A 16,286-nucleotide genomic window follows, 5' to 3' on the forward strand; every position below is an offset into this window, starting at 1 on the left:
CTGGCACCTCTGTGGGGGACATACCTGTAATAAATTAATCTTTTTTTAAGTCAACGTCTATATTTGTTGATTGTTCACTATAACTTATATAATTATATCCTTTAGATCTTCCAAGACTGTTTTAATTTTACCACCTCTCTCATCTCTGACCATTTTATTTTAGATTCCCATATCTGTAAATCTTAAAACATCGATTGTTGGTGGCATTTCAAAGTTTAAAAAATGGGTGGTTAGAAACTCCTTCCTGGCTGTTAACCTCGATTTAAAACGGGCTTTCGTCAATTAATTCAAAAGCTATTCAATTTAACATTATACTTAATTTATTGTTTGTTTTTTCTGAAGCATGCTAGCAACGAACCCAAAGAAGCAGCTAATCAAAGTGAGCCCCATGACGAAAGCAAAGGCAAAGAAGTTTTGGAATCAGTCAAACCTCAGCCTCTGCCATATCTGCAAGCTTTCCAACAGTCACTACCTCAGAACCAGACCAGCCCAGCTGCAGCAACTAAACCACATTCAGGTATTGTGTTCAACTTGTTTCAAACTACTATAGTTTGCCATTTCTGAATTCATTCTTCTTGGAAAGTATTGTCCATGCATTCAAATCCAGTGATCCGTGGATCCCTTAGCTGAGTTTTCCTACTCCACTGAGTAGTTGTCTGTTGGATTTTTCGCCGCATTGTTTAGCAAGCTGTAAAACCAGGACTCAAAGATCTTCAAGCTAAACAATCCAGGAACAAATGTTTTCATTTTACTTTTGCAGTGTCAGTGCTTTAATTCAGAATAGCTTTTTGTCACTGGCTGACCCTTTTCTGTGTACCTTCCTGAAGAGCTATAGCCAAGCTTCTTCCCTGATGTGAAATTGTCTTAGCAAAGGAGTCATTTTGTAGATCGTAGGAAGAGTTCTTAATCCTGGGCAGTCACTTTATCAATCTTCTCTTTACAGTATCTACTTGAGATTTATTGAGCGCTAACATGTTGTCTCTGGCGTTTTACTATAGGAGGTCTTAGTAAACCTACATGTTTTTGCATTCTTGGGTGGTAGTGTCCAGTATTGTGGGGGGGAGTTCACAGCAGATTAGAGGTATTGGATTCAGGAGAGTGGGCCCTGCTCCTTTCATTTTGAGTCTGTTCAGCATTGAAAATGTGTGCTCTTGCTAAAGGGTGAAGCATATGAGATGGAAAGATTAGTGATATCCCGATCCTTCGGGTACTTCCAGAAGGAGAGCTCAGGAAATTGTGTGTTTGAAACGTACAGTATTTATCTTTCCAAACTCTACAAAGATCATGCTTGCAACTGGAGTTTGATTTTGGAACTTAAGGCTTTGTTTTTGATCAACTTAGAAATGTAGTTACGGAAGGACAGCACAAACGGTGAATAATGTATAATGTTACTGAGCTTGTAACAAATCCCACTGGTTTGGTAAAAAGAATGCTATTGATATATTTTTTGCATAGTGGCTAAAGGTTTTTGACAAATTGGCACTCTTATTGGTATTATTTACGGAGCACTGAGACGGAAGTACCTTCTTGCTTACAAGAACATGTCTACAATACATTGACAGGTGCCTAGAGGAATCTTCTGCTGCTTTGGTGAATTCCAATTCACAGTGCTTTCTGTCAGATACATTGCATAAGCTGTAGATCTGGCGATTAACAGTACTTAGCTGTTGTGCTTAAAATTCTTAGTATGGTAGCAAATTGATGCACTTTGACTTTTGCTAGTTCTAAACGTTTGCATGGCAAACACGCAAATTGCATACATTTGATGAATGAAAATTACTGCCCGGTTCATCTAGTATGCTTATTTTCCTGTCTGTCTGCATTCAAAGGTCACGCCTAGTCTCCAACTGTACCCAGTTTTCTTTAGTTGTATGTAAGAGTTTGAAATCCTTTTTACTTTGTAATTCACCTATTGCTCCCATACGAAGGCACCAAGCTCATATGGCTTGGATATGTCTTAAGTCATCTTTAGCTTTTTGACGGTATGTGGATTTGGTAGTATCTCTTTTTGCAGTGAGGAATTGAAAACTCATTTTAAGGCCTATTCATACCTTCCAACCCCTCCCAATGGCGGCAGACACTTTCCTTGGCGAGCCTCATTGTGTTCCTTGCTACAAATGTTAAGAAATACTACAAATGGGGAGGGTAGAGCTAGATAAGTAGTAGGCCACTGCCCTGGAACAAAGTTGACTAGCCTATTCTAGATCGGCTGAGTGTTCCACACATTATCTAGTCAATCTGATAGAGACTACTAGCCGCAGATTCCTTAACGTGGAATTATCCCCTGGCGTGAGACTGGACCCGGAAAACTTTCTTGCCCAGCATCTCTGAGCGCCGGGGGCGGTACCACGCAACTCTGCCCGACGTCTTCCGCGTGCATGATGTCAGCGAGGTCACATAAGCCCCACCCGGCGCGCTGACGTCAGTTTTCTTCTTTTCCTCGTGCAACGCGGACCTGGATCGTGTTCCTGGCCTGTTTCAGGCCTTCTTTTCCCGCTTTGGGCTTTTTTCTTGGGTACAGTGTGCGAATGCCTTCGGGCTTCAAGACGTGCTCGTCTTGCACGCACCAGATGTCGGCGACGGATCCTCACCCCATCTGCATGTGATATTTGGGGGAGCACCACGACTCCACGGATTGTGAGGTGTGTCAACAAATTAAGCTGAAGTCCTGGCGAGCGCGCCGGATGAAGCTCCTTTCGGCATGCATGTCCAGGGCGTCGGCGTCGCCTCATCGGTCCCCCGCGGACGGCTTCGAGAACCTCCGTCTCCGACATCGTCCTTCTCCCAGGCCGCAAGGGCATCGCTCACCTGTTGGTAAGTGTCGCTGTTTGTCCCCGAGGCCTGGTCCCTGGCCTGTTGGGGGTGTGGGTACTCCGCGGGTGGTGCGGCCCCATGTGTTGCCATCCTATCCGCCGTTCCCCGGCACGGGGGCAACCAGAGCCCAGATGGAGGCCTATGCAGTGGCTTTGCAGGCCTCTTTGGCTCTACCTTCTCCTTCACTTCCTGGGATGTCTGCAGATCCCTTGCCGGGTGCGGGGACTTCTACGGCATCGCCGGCGGCTCCGGCAGGTTCAGGGGATGTGGGGCCGTCGGGGGTGCGGCCCTTCGGGGTTCCCTCCTTCGGACCCGGACGCCACTGCCTCGCCGCAAACCCCAGCGGGGGTCCCTGTGGTGTCACGGGAGGTTGCCGGGACTCGGGCGTGTCTGCGAGTCCCCCTCGGTCCTCTGGGCAGGCGGTGGCCTTGTCCGAGGCCGAGCTGACGCTGATCAGGTGCTGGCAGCTGCTGGCCCTGCCGGCAGTGCAGGGGCCGGCTAGGGGTCGGTAATGTCCCCGGGCCCCCCTCGTCCCTCCACGCAGGCGGCTGCCTCGTCGGAGGTCGAGTTGACGCCTTTTTAGCGCCTCTCCTTGGCTCCGACCGAGCTCCGGTCTCATGCGCCACACGTTGTGGCGGAGGTCGTTCCGGCGTCCCGTTCAGCGCCGGTCGACGTTGACCTGATGCCGGTCGCGGACTCTACGGCACCGGGCTGGCGTTGAAGCGTCGGGTTGTTGAGTAGTCTTCGGATGCCCCCTCTTCTCCAGAGGTTCAGCGGTTGTTGGTTTCATCTTCTCCGGAGACGGGCCGCTGTGTCGTGGAGTTTTCCCCGGCGTCTTCCAAGGACGGCTCATCGCCGTCACCGTGCCCACAGTCTTTGCCGGAAGGTCCTCAGGTTCCCAATTCCTCGGCCCCCCCCTCCTCGTTTCCGGAGTTGGCCTTTCCTTCCTCTGGTTGGCCTAGGGGACGGCCGCCTTAGTTTGCAGCCGTCGCCCACGGAGGAACTGCTTTCCCCGCCACGGGGGCCTACGGAGGCCGGTGCTGCCTTAGCTCGGGCTGTCTCCACAGCGGCGGGGTATGGGTGATCCAGCTGCCCATTTCCCCACGGATCATCTTCTGGAGGTCCTACATCAGGGTTATGGGGGTCGGGAGCTGCTTCTTCCCTTTGAGGCTTTGCTCCACACGTGCTCCACACGTCTCTTTTGGGGGTTTGGAGGTGGTCTGCCACGGGGGATCCGGTGCCCCAATCGCTTCTGCACCTCCACCGTCCTGCACCACATGACCCTGTCTGTCTTTCCCTCCACCCCTCTACCAGGGGCCCTCTTTTATAGACTGCCTTTCCCTCCCTGCCATCGGTGTTGTCTCCCCCGTCACTGGAGGCCCGCTGGTTGGATTCCTGGGGGCGCAATATCTTCGCATCCACCAGTGCGGCCTTGCGGGCCCTTAACACTCTTTGTGTCTTAGCAAGTGCCAATTCTTGCTTGTGGGACTCGGCGGAGTCCCTTATGTCGGCCGCTTCTCAAGAGGGTGCCTGTGTTGATCTCCGACACTATGTGTTGGATGGACGTGAGCTGGCGGCCTTTATTCTTCGCTCGGCTCTGGACGTTTCGGATGTGCTTGGTCGTACGATGGCTTCTTCGGTGGCCCTTCATCGGCATGCCGGGCTCCGGGATAGTGAGGGAATGGTTGGTGGCCCTTCCTTTTGATGGCACTCTTTTGTTCCACACCCCTGCAGATTCTGCCATTCAGAGGTTTCTTGCGGGGCTTCGTCGTCCTCCTCCTCCTCCCCTCTTCCTCCTCCTCCTCAGTGACCTGTGAGTCGGTCTGTGTTTTGGGAGGTGTTCTTCCGTCGTTTTCCGGAGAGCCTTGTAGAGCATAGCCCCGGTTGTTTGTTCTGTATGGTTCATGTGCCTTTGGATCCTTTTGTTAGGACCTTGGTGCTGTTGGCTGCTGGTCTGGCCCTGTTTTGACTTGTGGTTTTGGTAAGCTGTGTAGGCCCTGAGATTAGGCCTTCTGTGTTTTCTTTATTGGCTGATTGGCAAGCCATCTGCGGTTTTCTCCGCAGGTCTTTGTTTGCTGCGGAAGCTTTTTCCTAAGAGGGTTCCCATGTGCTGGGACGTAACATGCCCTATGTGGGGTAATGGTAGCTATTGTATAGCTTTCTCATGTGCTGGGGAGGTGTGGTCGTCCTTCGGACTTCTGCTCTCCGTGGCGTCACGGTATGTCGCTGGTGCGATGGTTTTGGAGTGGCTTGTGTTGCGCCCCGGTCCGTCCTTCTCCTGGATCGCTGTGTCGCTGGCCTAGTCCGGCCTACTGTCTGCGGGATTGCGTTATAGCGGTTTTGCGCTTCTGTCCGCCTTGATCCTCTGTCTGGTCTTCCCTTGGGGGGGGGGGGGCGGGGTGGGGGAGAACTGGTTTCCTCGGTTTTTGGGTTCGGGTGGACGGCTTGGACCGTCCCCCTTCTTTCTTTCTTTCCTTCCTCCTTTCGTTCTTTCTTTTTCTTTCCTCCCTTCTTTATTTCCTTCTTTCTTTCCTTCTTTCTTCCTTTCCTTCTTGCCTTCTTTCTGCCTGGTTCCTCTTCATTCGTGGGTCAGTGTGTGCCGGGCCCTCCCTTGGGGCGTGTCTGGGCCCTTCTTGGCCCTTCCTGACCTCTGCCTTCGGCCTGCGTCTAGCTTATCTTGGGTGCACCGTTCCGTGGTGTTCCCTGCTGCTGGCTGTACATGCCAGTGTGGGTCTGTTTGTTCTGCTACACCGTTGTGGCCTTTGATGTATTCTCTGGTGCCTTTCTTCTTCCGTCTGCACTTTGGCGTTGCAGCCGTCCCTGCCTTGTCCACTGTTTGCGGCGGGGGGTGTGTGCAGCTCTTCTGTCACGGTGTATGTGTTTCTTCAGGTGGGTCCTGCCTCCTGGCCTTTCCCTTCTTGTCCCTGTGACATGTCCCCTGCTGGGGCCCTGTATCTCTCCCGGCGGGGAGGCTCTCTCGCAGGCCCTCCTTCCCTTCTGGGTTTGGCTAGGGTATCTATTCTACGTTAAGGAGTCTGTGGCTAGTAGTCTCTATCAGATGTACAAGTTACTTACCTTCGGTAACGATGTATCTGCTGGTAGTGACGATTCTAGCCGCAGATTCCTTCACGACTCGCCCGTTCTGCGAGGACCCTCTGCTAGGGTTTCCGCAGTCGCCTCCCTCTGGGTGACTTGACTTCTCTGGGTGTTTTCTTTGTTTCTTCCGGTCAGGCATCCCTCCAGCTGGTTTCTCTCCAGCATGAGGGCCTACTTTTGCTCCTTCCCTTTATTTTTTGGAGTTTCTGATCCCCAACCGGTCTTCCTCGTTACGGGGATGGATTACTGTTGCTCCTCTGTTCCGGGCTTGTGGCCCTTCCCCTTGTGGTTGTGGTGCAGTCTCTTTCTTTCTCTCTTTCTTCTCTCTCTCTCTCTCTCTCTCTCTCTCTCTCTCTCTCTCTCTCTCTCTCTCTCTCTCTCTCTCTCTCTCTCTCTCTCTCTCTCTCTCCCTCTCTCCCTCTCTCCCTCTCTCCCTCTCTCCCTCTTTCGCTCGCTCGCTCGCTCGCTCGCTCTCTCTTTCGCTCGCTCGCTCTCTTTCGCTCGCTCTCTTTCTCTCGCTCTCTTTCTCTCGCTCTCTCTTGCTCTTTTTCTCTTGCTCTCGCTCTCTCTTGCTCTTTTTCTCTTGCTCTCGCTCTCTCTTGCTCTTTTTCTCTTGCTCTCTTTCTCGCTCTCTCTTGCTCTTTTTCTCTTGCTCTCGCTCTCTCTTGCTCTTTTTCTCTTGCTCTCGCTCTCTCTTGCTCTTTTTCTCTTGCTCTCTTTCTCGCTCTCTCTTGCTCTTTTTCTCTCGCTCTCTCTTGCTCTTTTTCTCTTGCTCTCTTGCTCTCTTGCTCTCGCTCTCGCTCTTTCTCTCTCGCTCTCGCTCTCTCTTGCTCTTTTTCTCTTGCTCTTTTTCTCTTGCTCTTTTTCTCTTGCTCTTTTTCTCTTGCTCTTTTTCTCTTGCTCTTTTTCTCTTGCTCTTTTTCTCTTGCTCTCTTTCTCTCGCTCTCGCTCTCGCTCTTGCTTTCGCTCTCGCTCTCTCCCTCTCTCTCTCCCTTTCTTGTGCCTATGCCTCCAGGTGGGCTCTTGCCTTGGCTTGCACGGTGGTTCCACGGAGTAGTGTTTTCTCTTTTCTTGCTATGGCTTCGCTGCTCTGGCCTGTTGGTGCTTACTGCCACCTGGTGCTTGCGCCTTGGCTTGCACGGTGGTTCCTCAGAGTGGGGCTCTGCTCCTTTCCTGCTCTGGCCTGCTGTTGTAGCCTTCTGGTGCCTCGGTGCCCCCTGGTGATGTTTCTCACCTTTTGTCTCTCGCTCTTTTGTTTCTCTGGTTTTTTCGCACACTGTTCCCATGCTCTTCTCAGTTTTGTTGTGATGGCTCCGCCTTGTGGCACGGACAAGTTCTCCGAAGCAAACTGACATCAGCGCGCCGGGGTGGGGCTTATGTGATCTCGCTGACGTCACGCCCGCTGAAGACATCGGGCGGAGTCATGTGGTACCGTCCCCAGCGCGCAGAGATGCTGGGTAAGAAAGTTTTCCGGGTCCAGTCTCGCGCCTGGGGATAATTCTATGTTAAGGAATCTGCGGCTAGAATCGTCTCTACCATATACATCGTTACCGAAGGTAAGTAACTTGTACTCCTCTAATATTCTTACTCTACGACAGTGTAACAGGGTTGAGGGAGACCTGGGAAGGCCTAGTGTCTTCAGTTAGTGTAATAGAACCAGGCTCTGTGGAGAGTCTATTTTGGGATTGGAGTTAAGGAGAGGCAGGTCTGCAAGTTAAAAAATAGACTGCCATTTTGTTTCTGTTGTGTGCCATTATTTTATTTTACAGTGTTTATTTTGCTCCACAGCTGTAGGTTCTCGGAAAAAAAAGAGAAGAATGGGAACCTACAGCCTGGTTCCAAAAAAGAAGACCAAAGTACTAAAGCAGAGGACTGTGTTAGAAATGTTTAAGACCATTAACCATTCCTCCATGAGTGCCAATATAAGTGTTGAGCCAGCTCATGAGAACACACAGGTAAGAACATTTATTTATATTAAGTGTACGGTTAACAAAGAAAATGAATAGTCCTTTGCAATGACTTCACAAAATCTCAGTAGAGTACATACAATACACTAAAATGAAAAAGGCACAATGATGCATGCAGTACATGTTATTTTTTCTTTTCTCCGGAAAACATTGATGTTTCTTCACTGCAAGGGTGCATACAGAACACAGCAACAACGATCAGAAGTTTATAAATATTTTGAAAATAAGGTAAATTTTAATCAGGCGTTTAAAAAAAAAAAAAAAGAACATTTTGTATGAAGCAGTTTTGGTTGGTGGAAGAATGTTCAGTAGTGCAGAGCCCAGTTCTGAAAAATATTGTAGCCAACCCCCGCTACATTTATCTTCTAGAAGCGAGCAGTGGACTTCAGAATTGAATCTTACAATCTTAATTGAAAACCAGGTTGATGGAGTTTAAGGCGTATGGAAATAAAACCAGTCCGGATATCTATTATGATCTATGTATGATTCAAAAAATACAGGCTAGAAAGGAGAGCTATTGACATAATGAATAGATGCTTACCATGACAAAAACAAACCTCTGATAACTTAGCCTACACCTTTTAGCATTGCCTTCAATATCTGAAGAGTCATTGAAACAGGGAAGCACTTTCCTAATTCAATAGAGGGTAACCCGACCATGAGATTGCTTGTAAAGAACTTTTGATGATTGCATAGATTGGCAGGGCAAAACTGGTTGGCATAAAATTTCATCTCAGGATTACTGTACAAACTGGGTTTGGAGACAAACCTATTAGTGAGTGCTGTTTGTGATAAGGTGGATTCTTAGCATTCTTTTTTAACCAATGGGCAATCAAATAGTACTGTGACCTGAACAAGATTAAAATTGAGAAGGGCTGACTCTGAGCCATCCAGGTCGCAGACAAACTGTGTGTTATCAGCGTAAATATTGTAACAGAATTCAAAAGAGTATGATATTGACCACATGCTGGCACATAGTTACTCAACATTGTTCTGGCAAGATTCAATGCCCTTTCATTTGAGATGACTTTCTATCATAGAAGACAAATTCACTATTTGCTATTACCTCAGCAAAAAGGGTCAGCGAACACAAGCCTTCTTACATACGCTTTCACTGAAATTCCATGTACACCACGTGGTCCTGATGACCAATTACTACTTTTAAAAAAAAAATGTATTGACATTTGTACAAATACAAAACACTTCAACAACAAAACAGGCCAGTTTGTCGTTACAATAAAGCAAAATGCGAGTTGGTTACAGTACATGCATTAACCCATGAGTCAGTTTGATTGGTCTCTAGGCGTGAACATCTTCGGACCAGTACCACACCGATTACATACATCCAGAACCACACATCTGCACCCAGCATGCAGGAAAGCACACCTACAAGTCCCATAGCCCCACCGCCCCTCTCCACAACCTATGGACTTCCGGCCTGTACCACATCGGAAGCTTTATTCTGTCCCCGAGCCCATGTCAGGAACGGTTCCCAGATATCACGGGGTCGAGAAGTGGGGGGGGGCAAGCTCCCAGAACACAGTCAGTTGTGCATGCCCATATGTGACATCCGCTATCCAACCCTTATGAGTGGGAACCCTCCTCCTCCCCCAGTGTAGCGCTATTCGGCGTTTAGCATATAATAAAAGCAAAGAGTGCAATTTACGCAACTTGGGTGGTGTGTCTTTGACATAACCTAATAATCCAAGGGCCGGAGAGGGGACCTCCGATCTTCCTACAATCTGGCCCACAGTAACGTACACCTTGGCCCAATACCCCGCTATCTCCGGGCAGTCCCACGCCACATGCAAGAAAGAAGCAGGGGAAAACCCGCATCTCCAGCAGCAGTCATCCTCTCTGAGCCCCATACGATGCAGACCTACAGGTGTTCTGTATACTCTGTGCAAGTATTTAAAATGAATCAGCCTGAGTTTATAATTGGGAGAAAGTTCTCTCAGCTGTCCACAACAGAACTCCCACTGCTCTTCAGTCACTGGAACGGAAAGCTCCTCATTCCAATAGTGGAATGATTTAGGCTGGACCAAGGGAGCAGACGTCTGCATATGCACGTACAGTCTCGTAACAAGTTTACGAGGGGAAGGGGATTTTAGCAAATTCTCCAACGCCAACAGGGTCGGAGGGGCACCAGGAAAACTCCCACAGAGAGCCCGACAGGCCATACGCAGTTTGTGATAAAGGAAAAGCTCAGAGAAGGAACCCGACCTATCCCTGTACGAAGTCGGAGTTGGTCTGAATTTGTTTTTAGGGACCAGATCTGCAAACGTGTGAAGATGCATAGTTTGTATTAATGCCCTACTAATTCCGTCTTCCACAAAGGGCAGCATTGGATTACGAGCTAACGGGATCGAGGGAGCATACAACACAGGGATTCCAGCCAGCTTGCGCAGCTCCTCCCACGCCCAACACAGCGTTCCGGCGGAGTCTATATCTCCACGTGGGCGCTTTGACGCTTTATAAAGGACTACTTTGAGCGGGACCGGCGCTACCGCGTCTAGCTCCACAGCCACGTGAGGCTGAAAGGGCGTCGGGTGCACCCAGAACTGTAAAAATTGAGCTTGAGCGCAAAGCGCATAGAGATGCATGTCCAGCGCTCCCAATCCCCCCTGTCCCAGCGGGAGTGTCAACAGATCCCAGGACACTCTAGCCTGTCAGCCCGCCCATGCCAGGGAGATGAGCTGCGACTTAAGGGTTTTGAAAAAATGCTGCGTGAGCGGAATCGGAATATTGGCGAATAGATACAAAAATTTGGGCAGGATAACCATTTTTGCTAGCGCTATCCTGCCTGTCAGGGACAGCGGCAATTGCGACCACAACTTTACTTTTTCTTCCAACCATGTCACAGCCCGCCCGTAGTTCAGATTCCATACCTCCTGTGTGTCCCGACTGATCCAGATGGCCAAATATTTGACCTCCTCCGCTTCCCATTTTTTTTTTTTTTTTTTTTGAAACCGTTTATTGCAATCTCAAATAGTTACAGGTATGGGCCTACAACCATCTGGCCGGCCGCTAGAGTGGCAGAAGCATATGACATACATACAGAAAAATCTCTTGGTGGTGCAAAAAGGGTAAATCAGGAGATGTCAGCAGTGCAGGCCACATAACTCCAAACCCACAATACGGTTTCCTTTTGTCGAAACACAACAACACAAAAAACCACACCCGCAAGGCAACCCGCAATCCCAAGTGACAGCACACGCTCCTTAAGTGGGGGACCCCAACCAATCGCCAAACTCTGAAGAGGGGAATGAGAACAGATCAGGGACTGGGGAACCACGTGCCCATGGCTGGGGGAGGGGGTCGGCTAGGGGGACGGAGCTGGTGAGGCAGCCGGCAGCAGTGGCGGCTCACAGATATCCCCGCGATAGGCGTTCCAGGGGCCCCAGATTTTCACCCACGCCCCAGGCTTACCCCTCGCAACATACACCACCTTTTCACGAAACATACACCAATCCATGTGTTCTTTCCAGGCCGACACCGCCGGGGGCCTCTGGGATCCCCACAATTGAGCAATGTCACGCTTAGCTATCATGTATCCCAGAGTCACCCACCGCGTCTGCGGAACCGAGTAGTCTGTTCGCTCCCACACATTCAGCAAGCATCTCCTCGCTTCAGGCAACAGCGCGACACGCGTAACCACTCGCAGGACCTCGTGCACACCACGCCAGAATCGCTCCACCTTTGGGCATTCCCACAGAATATGCAAGAAAGTTGCCAAAGCACCACAGCCACGCTTACACAGTCCATCCTCAGCAAAGCCCATACGTAAAAGCCTTGGCCCCGTCACGTAAACCCGGTGGAGGATCTTAAGCTGGACGAAGCGAAGGCGAGCCGGGATGGCCACCTCCTTCGGAGAGGCCACCGCGGAAATCCAGTCCTCGTCATCCAATTCCAGCCCATCGGCAACCCAGGCCTCGCGGAGGCCAGTCAGCAGGCCCGATCGGTCGTTGATCAGTTTTTTATATATAAGGGAGATCGTGCTGTCTGGGACATGGTGTGAGAAAGTGGCTCTGTATATACTGTTCCCTAATAGGTACAGGGTGTACAGAGTCCACAATCCCCCAGAGGCTGATAGAGGTCAAAGTTAGGTATGACCTTACTCTCAAAAGTGGTAGCTTGGTCGAGCAGTAAGGCAGTACCAGAGGACAGTGTAAAGCATTTATTGTACACACTCAGTCAGCAAGTGGTTTCACACACTCAATAACTGAACTCTAGGCCAATGATTTGTATATATAAAATATATGCTTGTTTTATTTTTAGAACCACAAGGGGATAAAAATATACTTTCTCAGAATGAGAGGTTGAATATAAATACTTTTGTTTCAAGCAATAAATTTGTAAAACAGTCACAGTTGGTTGTAATAAACAATCCTATTTCCTAAACATAACAATGCATTGAGCTCAATGGTAAATTCAGGTTATTTGTAATAAATTACTTTTCAGATTACTTTTGGAATTCCAGGTCTGGATCCTAGAACCAGCCTGGGGTCAGTATTCAGAATCAAGTGAGGAAAGTCGACTTAATAACTGTGAGGATTTTTAGATAATATTTAGCTATTTCAAAAGTTAGCACTTAGAAAATATTTCACAGAAAACATTCAATGGATCTCTATGGCAAGAAATTCAAATTGCAGGTAGAGTACTTTATCGTTACTTTAGTAATCCAGGACTGGGTGCCTAGACCCAGGACTGGGGTCCTTATCAAAAGCAGGTAAGTAATTTCGTTTGCAGAAATGGTACGATTTTAAAGGAATATTTCAAATTTGCAAAAGTAGACACTTAGAAGAAATTTCACAGAAAAGCAGACAATGGTTTCCTATGGGAGAAAAATGAGTTAGAAGTAAGTATAGTTGTGACCACTTTTCAGAGTCAGGGCTGGGCACCAAGATCCAGCACTGGGAGCTCACCTAGGAGCAGGTGAGTAAATTCGTTTTTGTCACTTGGCTGATTTTTGGTGAATTTTTGCAGTTTTGAAAAGTTCACACTTAGAAGATTTTTGAAGAAAAAGCCAGTCAATGTTACCCTATGAGGAAAATGAAGTTAGCGGTTTAAGGGTAAGTACTCGACTGGTAATGTTGAAATTCCGGGCATGGACTCAGGGGTCCCCCAGTGTCAGGTAAGCACAGTTGGTTCACCCTCAGCGGTTTCAGGACGGCCGGGTGCAGAGAGAGTTGGGCCCAATGTTATCCTATGAGGGATAGGGGGGCCTTGGTTGGTGGCTGCTGTCTGGCAAGCCACGCGGCTGTGGGAGCTGGGCTCCTGGTCACTTACTCAGGGCAAGTGGGGAAGTAGGTTAGAGTAGAGAGGGCACTGCCAGGGCCACTCGGGCGGCTGGGTGCAGGGTGCTTTTGAGCCTTAGGGCGCTCAATGGAAATCAATGGGAATGTTCCGGTTTGGAAAGAGGCTGCAGGCTCGGGGACGAGGATGTTTCAGGTGCCACCACCACTTCGAGAGGTAAGTTGGGTAGTTGTAGGTTAGGTGGGTACCCCGGGATTGGGCACAGGGGGTCGCAGGGCGCCGGGTGCAGGGGTGCCTTTTGACGTCGGGAATCTTACCCTCTGGTTGATCGCGGTTGGGGTGGCACTTGGTTCTGAGGCTGCAGGCTTCTTCCGGGATGTCGAGGGGGGTCCTTGGGTGCCGGACTCGGGGTCACAGTCGCCGTGGGGTCGTCCTCAGGGTCTTTGTCCACTCCGGCACTGGCCAGGCTTGGCTGGTGCAGAGTGTGTTGGGTCCGCGGTCCCGGGCTGGTGCCAGGGATAGCAAGTAGGTTTCTTGAGTAGAGCCTCTACTCGTGGGAGTCCCAGGGGCTTAGAGCTAAAGGGTAGCCAGGTCCTCCGGGGTTGGTGAGGTTGCTGGCCACGTGGGATGCCGCGCTGGTGCAGGTTCGAGAGTCGACAGGCCGGTAGGGCTGGGGCCAAAGCAGTTGGTGTCTTCTTCTCTTTTTAGCAGCTGCAGGGCAGGTCTTTGTTCTTCTTGCTCTTCTTGTCGTTTTTCTATCTGGAATCTGGGGAAGGAAGGTTCAGGGGGCCCCTAAATACTAGATTTAGGGGCGTTACAGGTAGGTGAAGGCCAGGGACCAATGGGTCCTTGTCCTGGGGTGGGTACACCCCCTATCCTGCCTCTCTCCTGTGGGAGGGGGGCAGTAGCCTAATCCTGATAGGGTAGGGCCTCCCATCTTCAAGATGGCGAGAGCCCGGAGATGTGCTTCACCTCGCCTCCCCCACCTGAGGGGTGGGGTGGGCAGGCTGGCACATCCCCTGTCCTTGTATGGGGTTTCCGGCCAAGCTTCCCGCCAGAGTGGGGGGTTGCAGTGGCCTGGGGAAACTCCAACTGGCGGCATGCCTTTGAAGCTTCCCTTTGCTCATCCTGGGGGAGGAGATTTCTCACCTCACCCAGGATGTGCATTGTTGCAGGCCCGGGAGAGCAGGGGCTCTCCCACCCAGGGGTCCAGCAACGTGTCTGTTGTGTGGCAGCCTGGGCAGCCTCAGAGCAGACGTGGATTGCAAGTTAGCTGTAAGGGGGCATCTTCTAAGATGCCCTCTGGGGTGCTTAGTACATTAAATCCCACGCTGGCATCAGTGTGGGTTCAATGTGCTGAGAAGTTTGATACCAAACTTCCCAGGCTTCAGTGTTGCCAGTATGGTGCTGTGGAGCTCGTGTTTGACAAGCTCTCAGCACCATGTATCCTTAAATGACAGCACTGCACTTACAGTGCCCAGGAATGGACCCGGGTACTGTAGGGGCACAGGGCTCCTGCTCCTGTGCCCACACCATAGGCGTAATGCACCCAGCTAGAGGGGTGGCTGGCATATGCCTTGGCAGTGTAGGTGATGGGCATGGTACACAGTGATGTGTGCCATGTCGACTCTTTGTTTTGTCCTGCACCCAGACACTCAGCCTGCAAGGGCAGTGTGTGTGTGTAAGGGTACAGGGCCTCTGAGGGTGGCACAATGAGTGCTGCAGCCCTTAGAGGCCTTCCCTGGTCACAAGGCCCTGGGTACCTAGGGTACCATTTACTAGGGGCTGACATGTGGCTAGGGTTTGCCAATTTGGAGTTTGTGTGGTTTAAGGAAGGAACATAGGCCCTGGGCACCTGATTGGCAGGAACCCAGGGTACACTCAATCGAAGTACATTCAGCAATTTAGCAAAAAGTGGGGGCATACCATGCAAGAAAGATGGCACTTTCTCACACAACCCCCCCCCAAACGAAAGGTGATGAGACTAACCTTGTCCTATGGAGTCTTCATTGTCTAAGTGGAAGAACCTGGAAAGTCCATCTGCATTGGCATGGGCAGTCCCTGGTCTGTGTTCCACTTCAAAGTCCATTCCCTGTAGGGAGATGGACCACCTCAGTAGTTTTGGATTTTCCCCTTTCATCTGCATTAGCCATCTGAGAGGTCTGTGGTCAGTTTGAACTAGGAAGTGAGTGCCAAACAAGTATGGCCTCAGCTTTTTCAGGGACCAAACCACAGCAAAGGCCTCCCTCTCAATGGCACTCCAACGCTGCTCTCTAGGGAGTAGTCTTCTGCTTATAAAAGCAACAGGTTGGTCTTGGCCTTCATCATTGGTCTGGGATAGGACCGCTCCTATCCCTAGCTCAGAGGCATCAGTCTGCACTATGAACTGCTTGGCATAATCTGGAGCTTTTAGAATTGGTGCTGAGCACATTGCTTCTTTTAGGGTGTCAAAAGCCTTTTGACAACTAACTGTCCAGTTAACTTTCTTGGGCATTTTCTTGGAGGTGAGTTCTGTGAGGGGGGTCACAATGGACCCATACCCCTTCACAAACCTCCTGTAGTACCCAGTCAAGCCAAGGAATGCCCTGACTTGGGTCTGGGTTGTTGGAGCTATCCAGTCCATGATGGCCTGGATTTTGGGTTGTAAGGGCTGTACCTGGCCTCCACCTACAAGGTGGCCCAAGTACACCACAGTGCCCTGCCCTATCTGGCATTTGGATGCCTTGATAGTGAGACCTGCACTCTGCAGAGCCTCTAAAACCTTCCCAAGGTGGATCAGGTGATCCTGCCAGGTGGAGCTAAAGACAGCAATATCATCAAGATAAGCTGCACTAAAGGACTCCAACCCAGCCAGGACATGGTTCACCAACCTCTGGAAGGTGGCAGGGGCATTCTTTAACCCAAAGGGCATCACAGTAAACTGATAATGCCCATCAGGGGTGGAGAATGCTGTCTTTTCTTTTGCTCCTGGGGCCATGCCAATCTGCCAGTACCCTGCAGTTAAGTCAAAGGTACTGAGAAATTTGGCAGCCCCCAATTTGTCTATCAGTTCATCTGCTCTTGGGATAGGGTGAGCATCTGTCTTGGTGACAGAGTTGAGCCCTCTATAGTCCACACAGAACCTCATCTCTCTCTTTTCACCCTGTTGATGAG

General features: G+C 50.2%; 1 protein-coding gene across 10 annotated transcripts in view; it reads left to right on the top strand.

The window, feature by feature from the left end:
- EHMT1 (euchromatic histone lysine methyltransferase 1) overlaps window positions 1–16,286 on the top strand; it is a 1,124,912-nt gene that overhangs the window by 331,421 nt on the left and 777,205 nt on the right. For all 10 annotated transcript variants that reach the window (XM_085611576.1, XM_085611658.1, XM_085611650.1 and 7 more), the window contains 2 exons: window positions 343–517; window positions 7,699–7,865. In XM_085611576.1, coding sequence (XP_085467702.1) covers window positions 343–517; window positions 7,699–7,865 — 342 coding nt within the window. The remainder of the gene's footprint in view (window positions 1–342; window positions 518–7,698; window positions 7,866–16,286) is intronic.

The sequence above is a fragment of the Triturus cristatus genome, chromosome 1_2, assembly GCF_964204655.1.
Source record: "Triturus cristatus chromosome 1_2, aTriCri1.1, whole genome shotgun sequence".
Taxonomy (NCBI): Eukaryota; Metazoa; Chordata; class Amphibia; order Caudata; family Salamandridae; genus Triturus; species Triturus cristatus.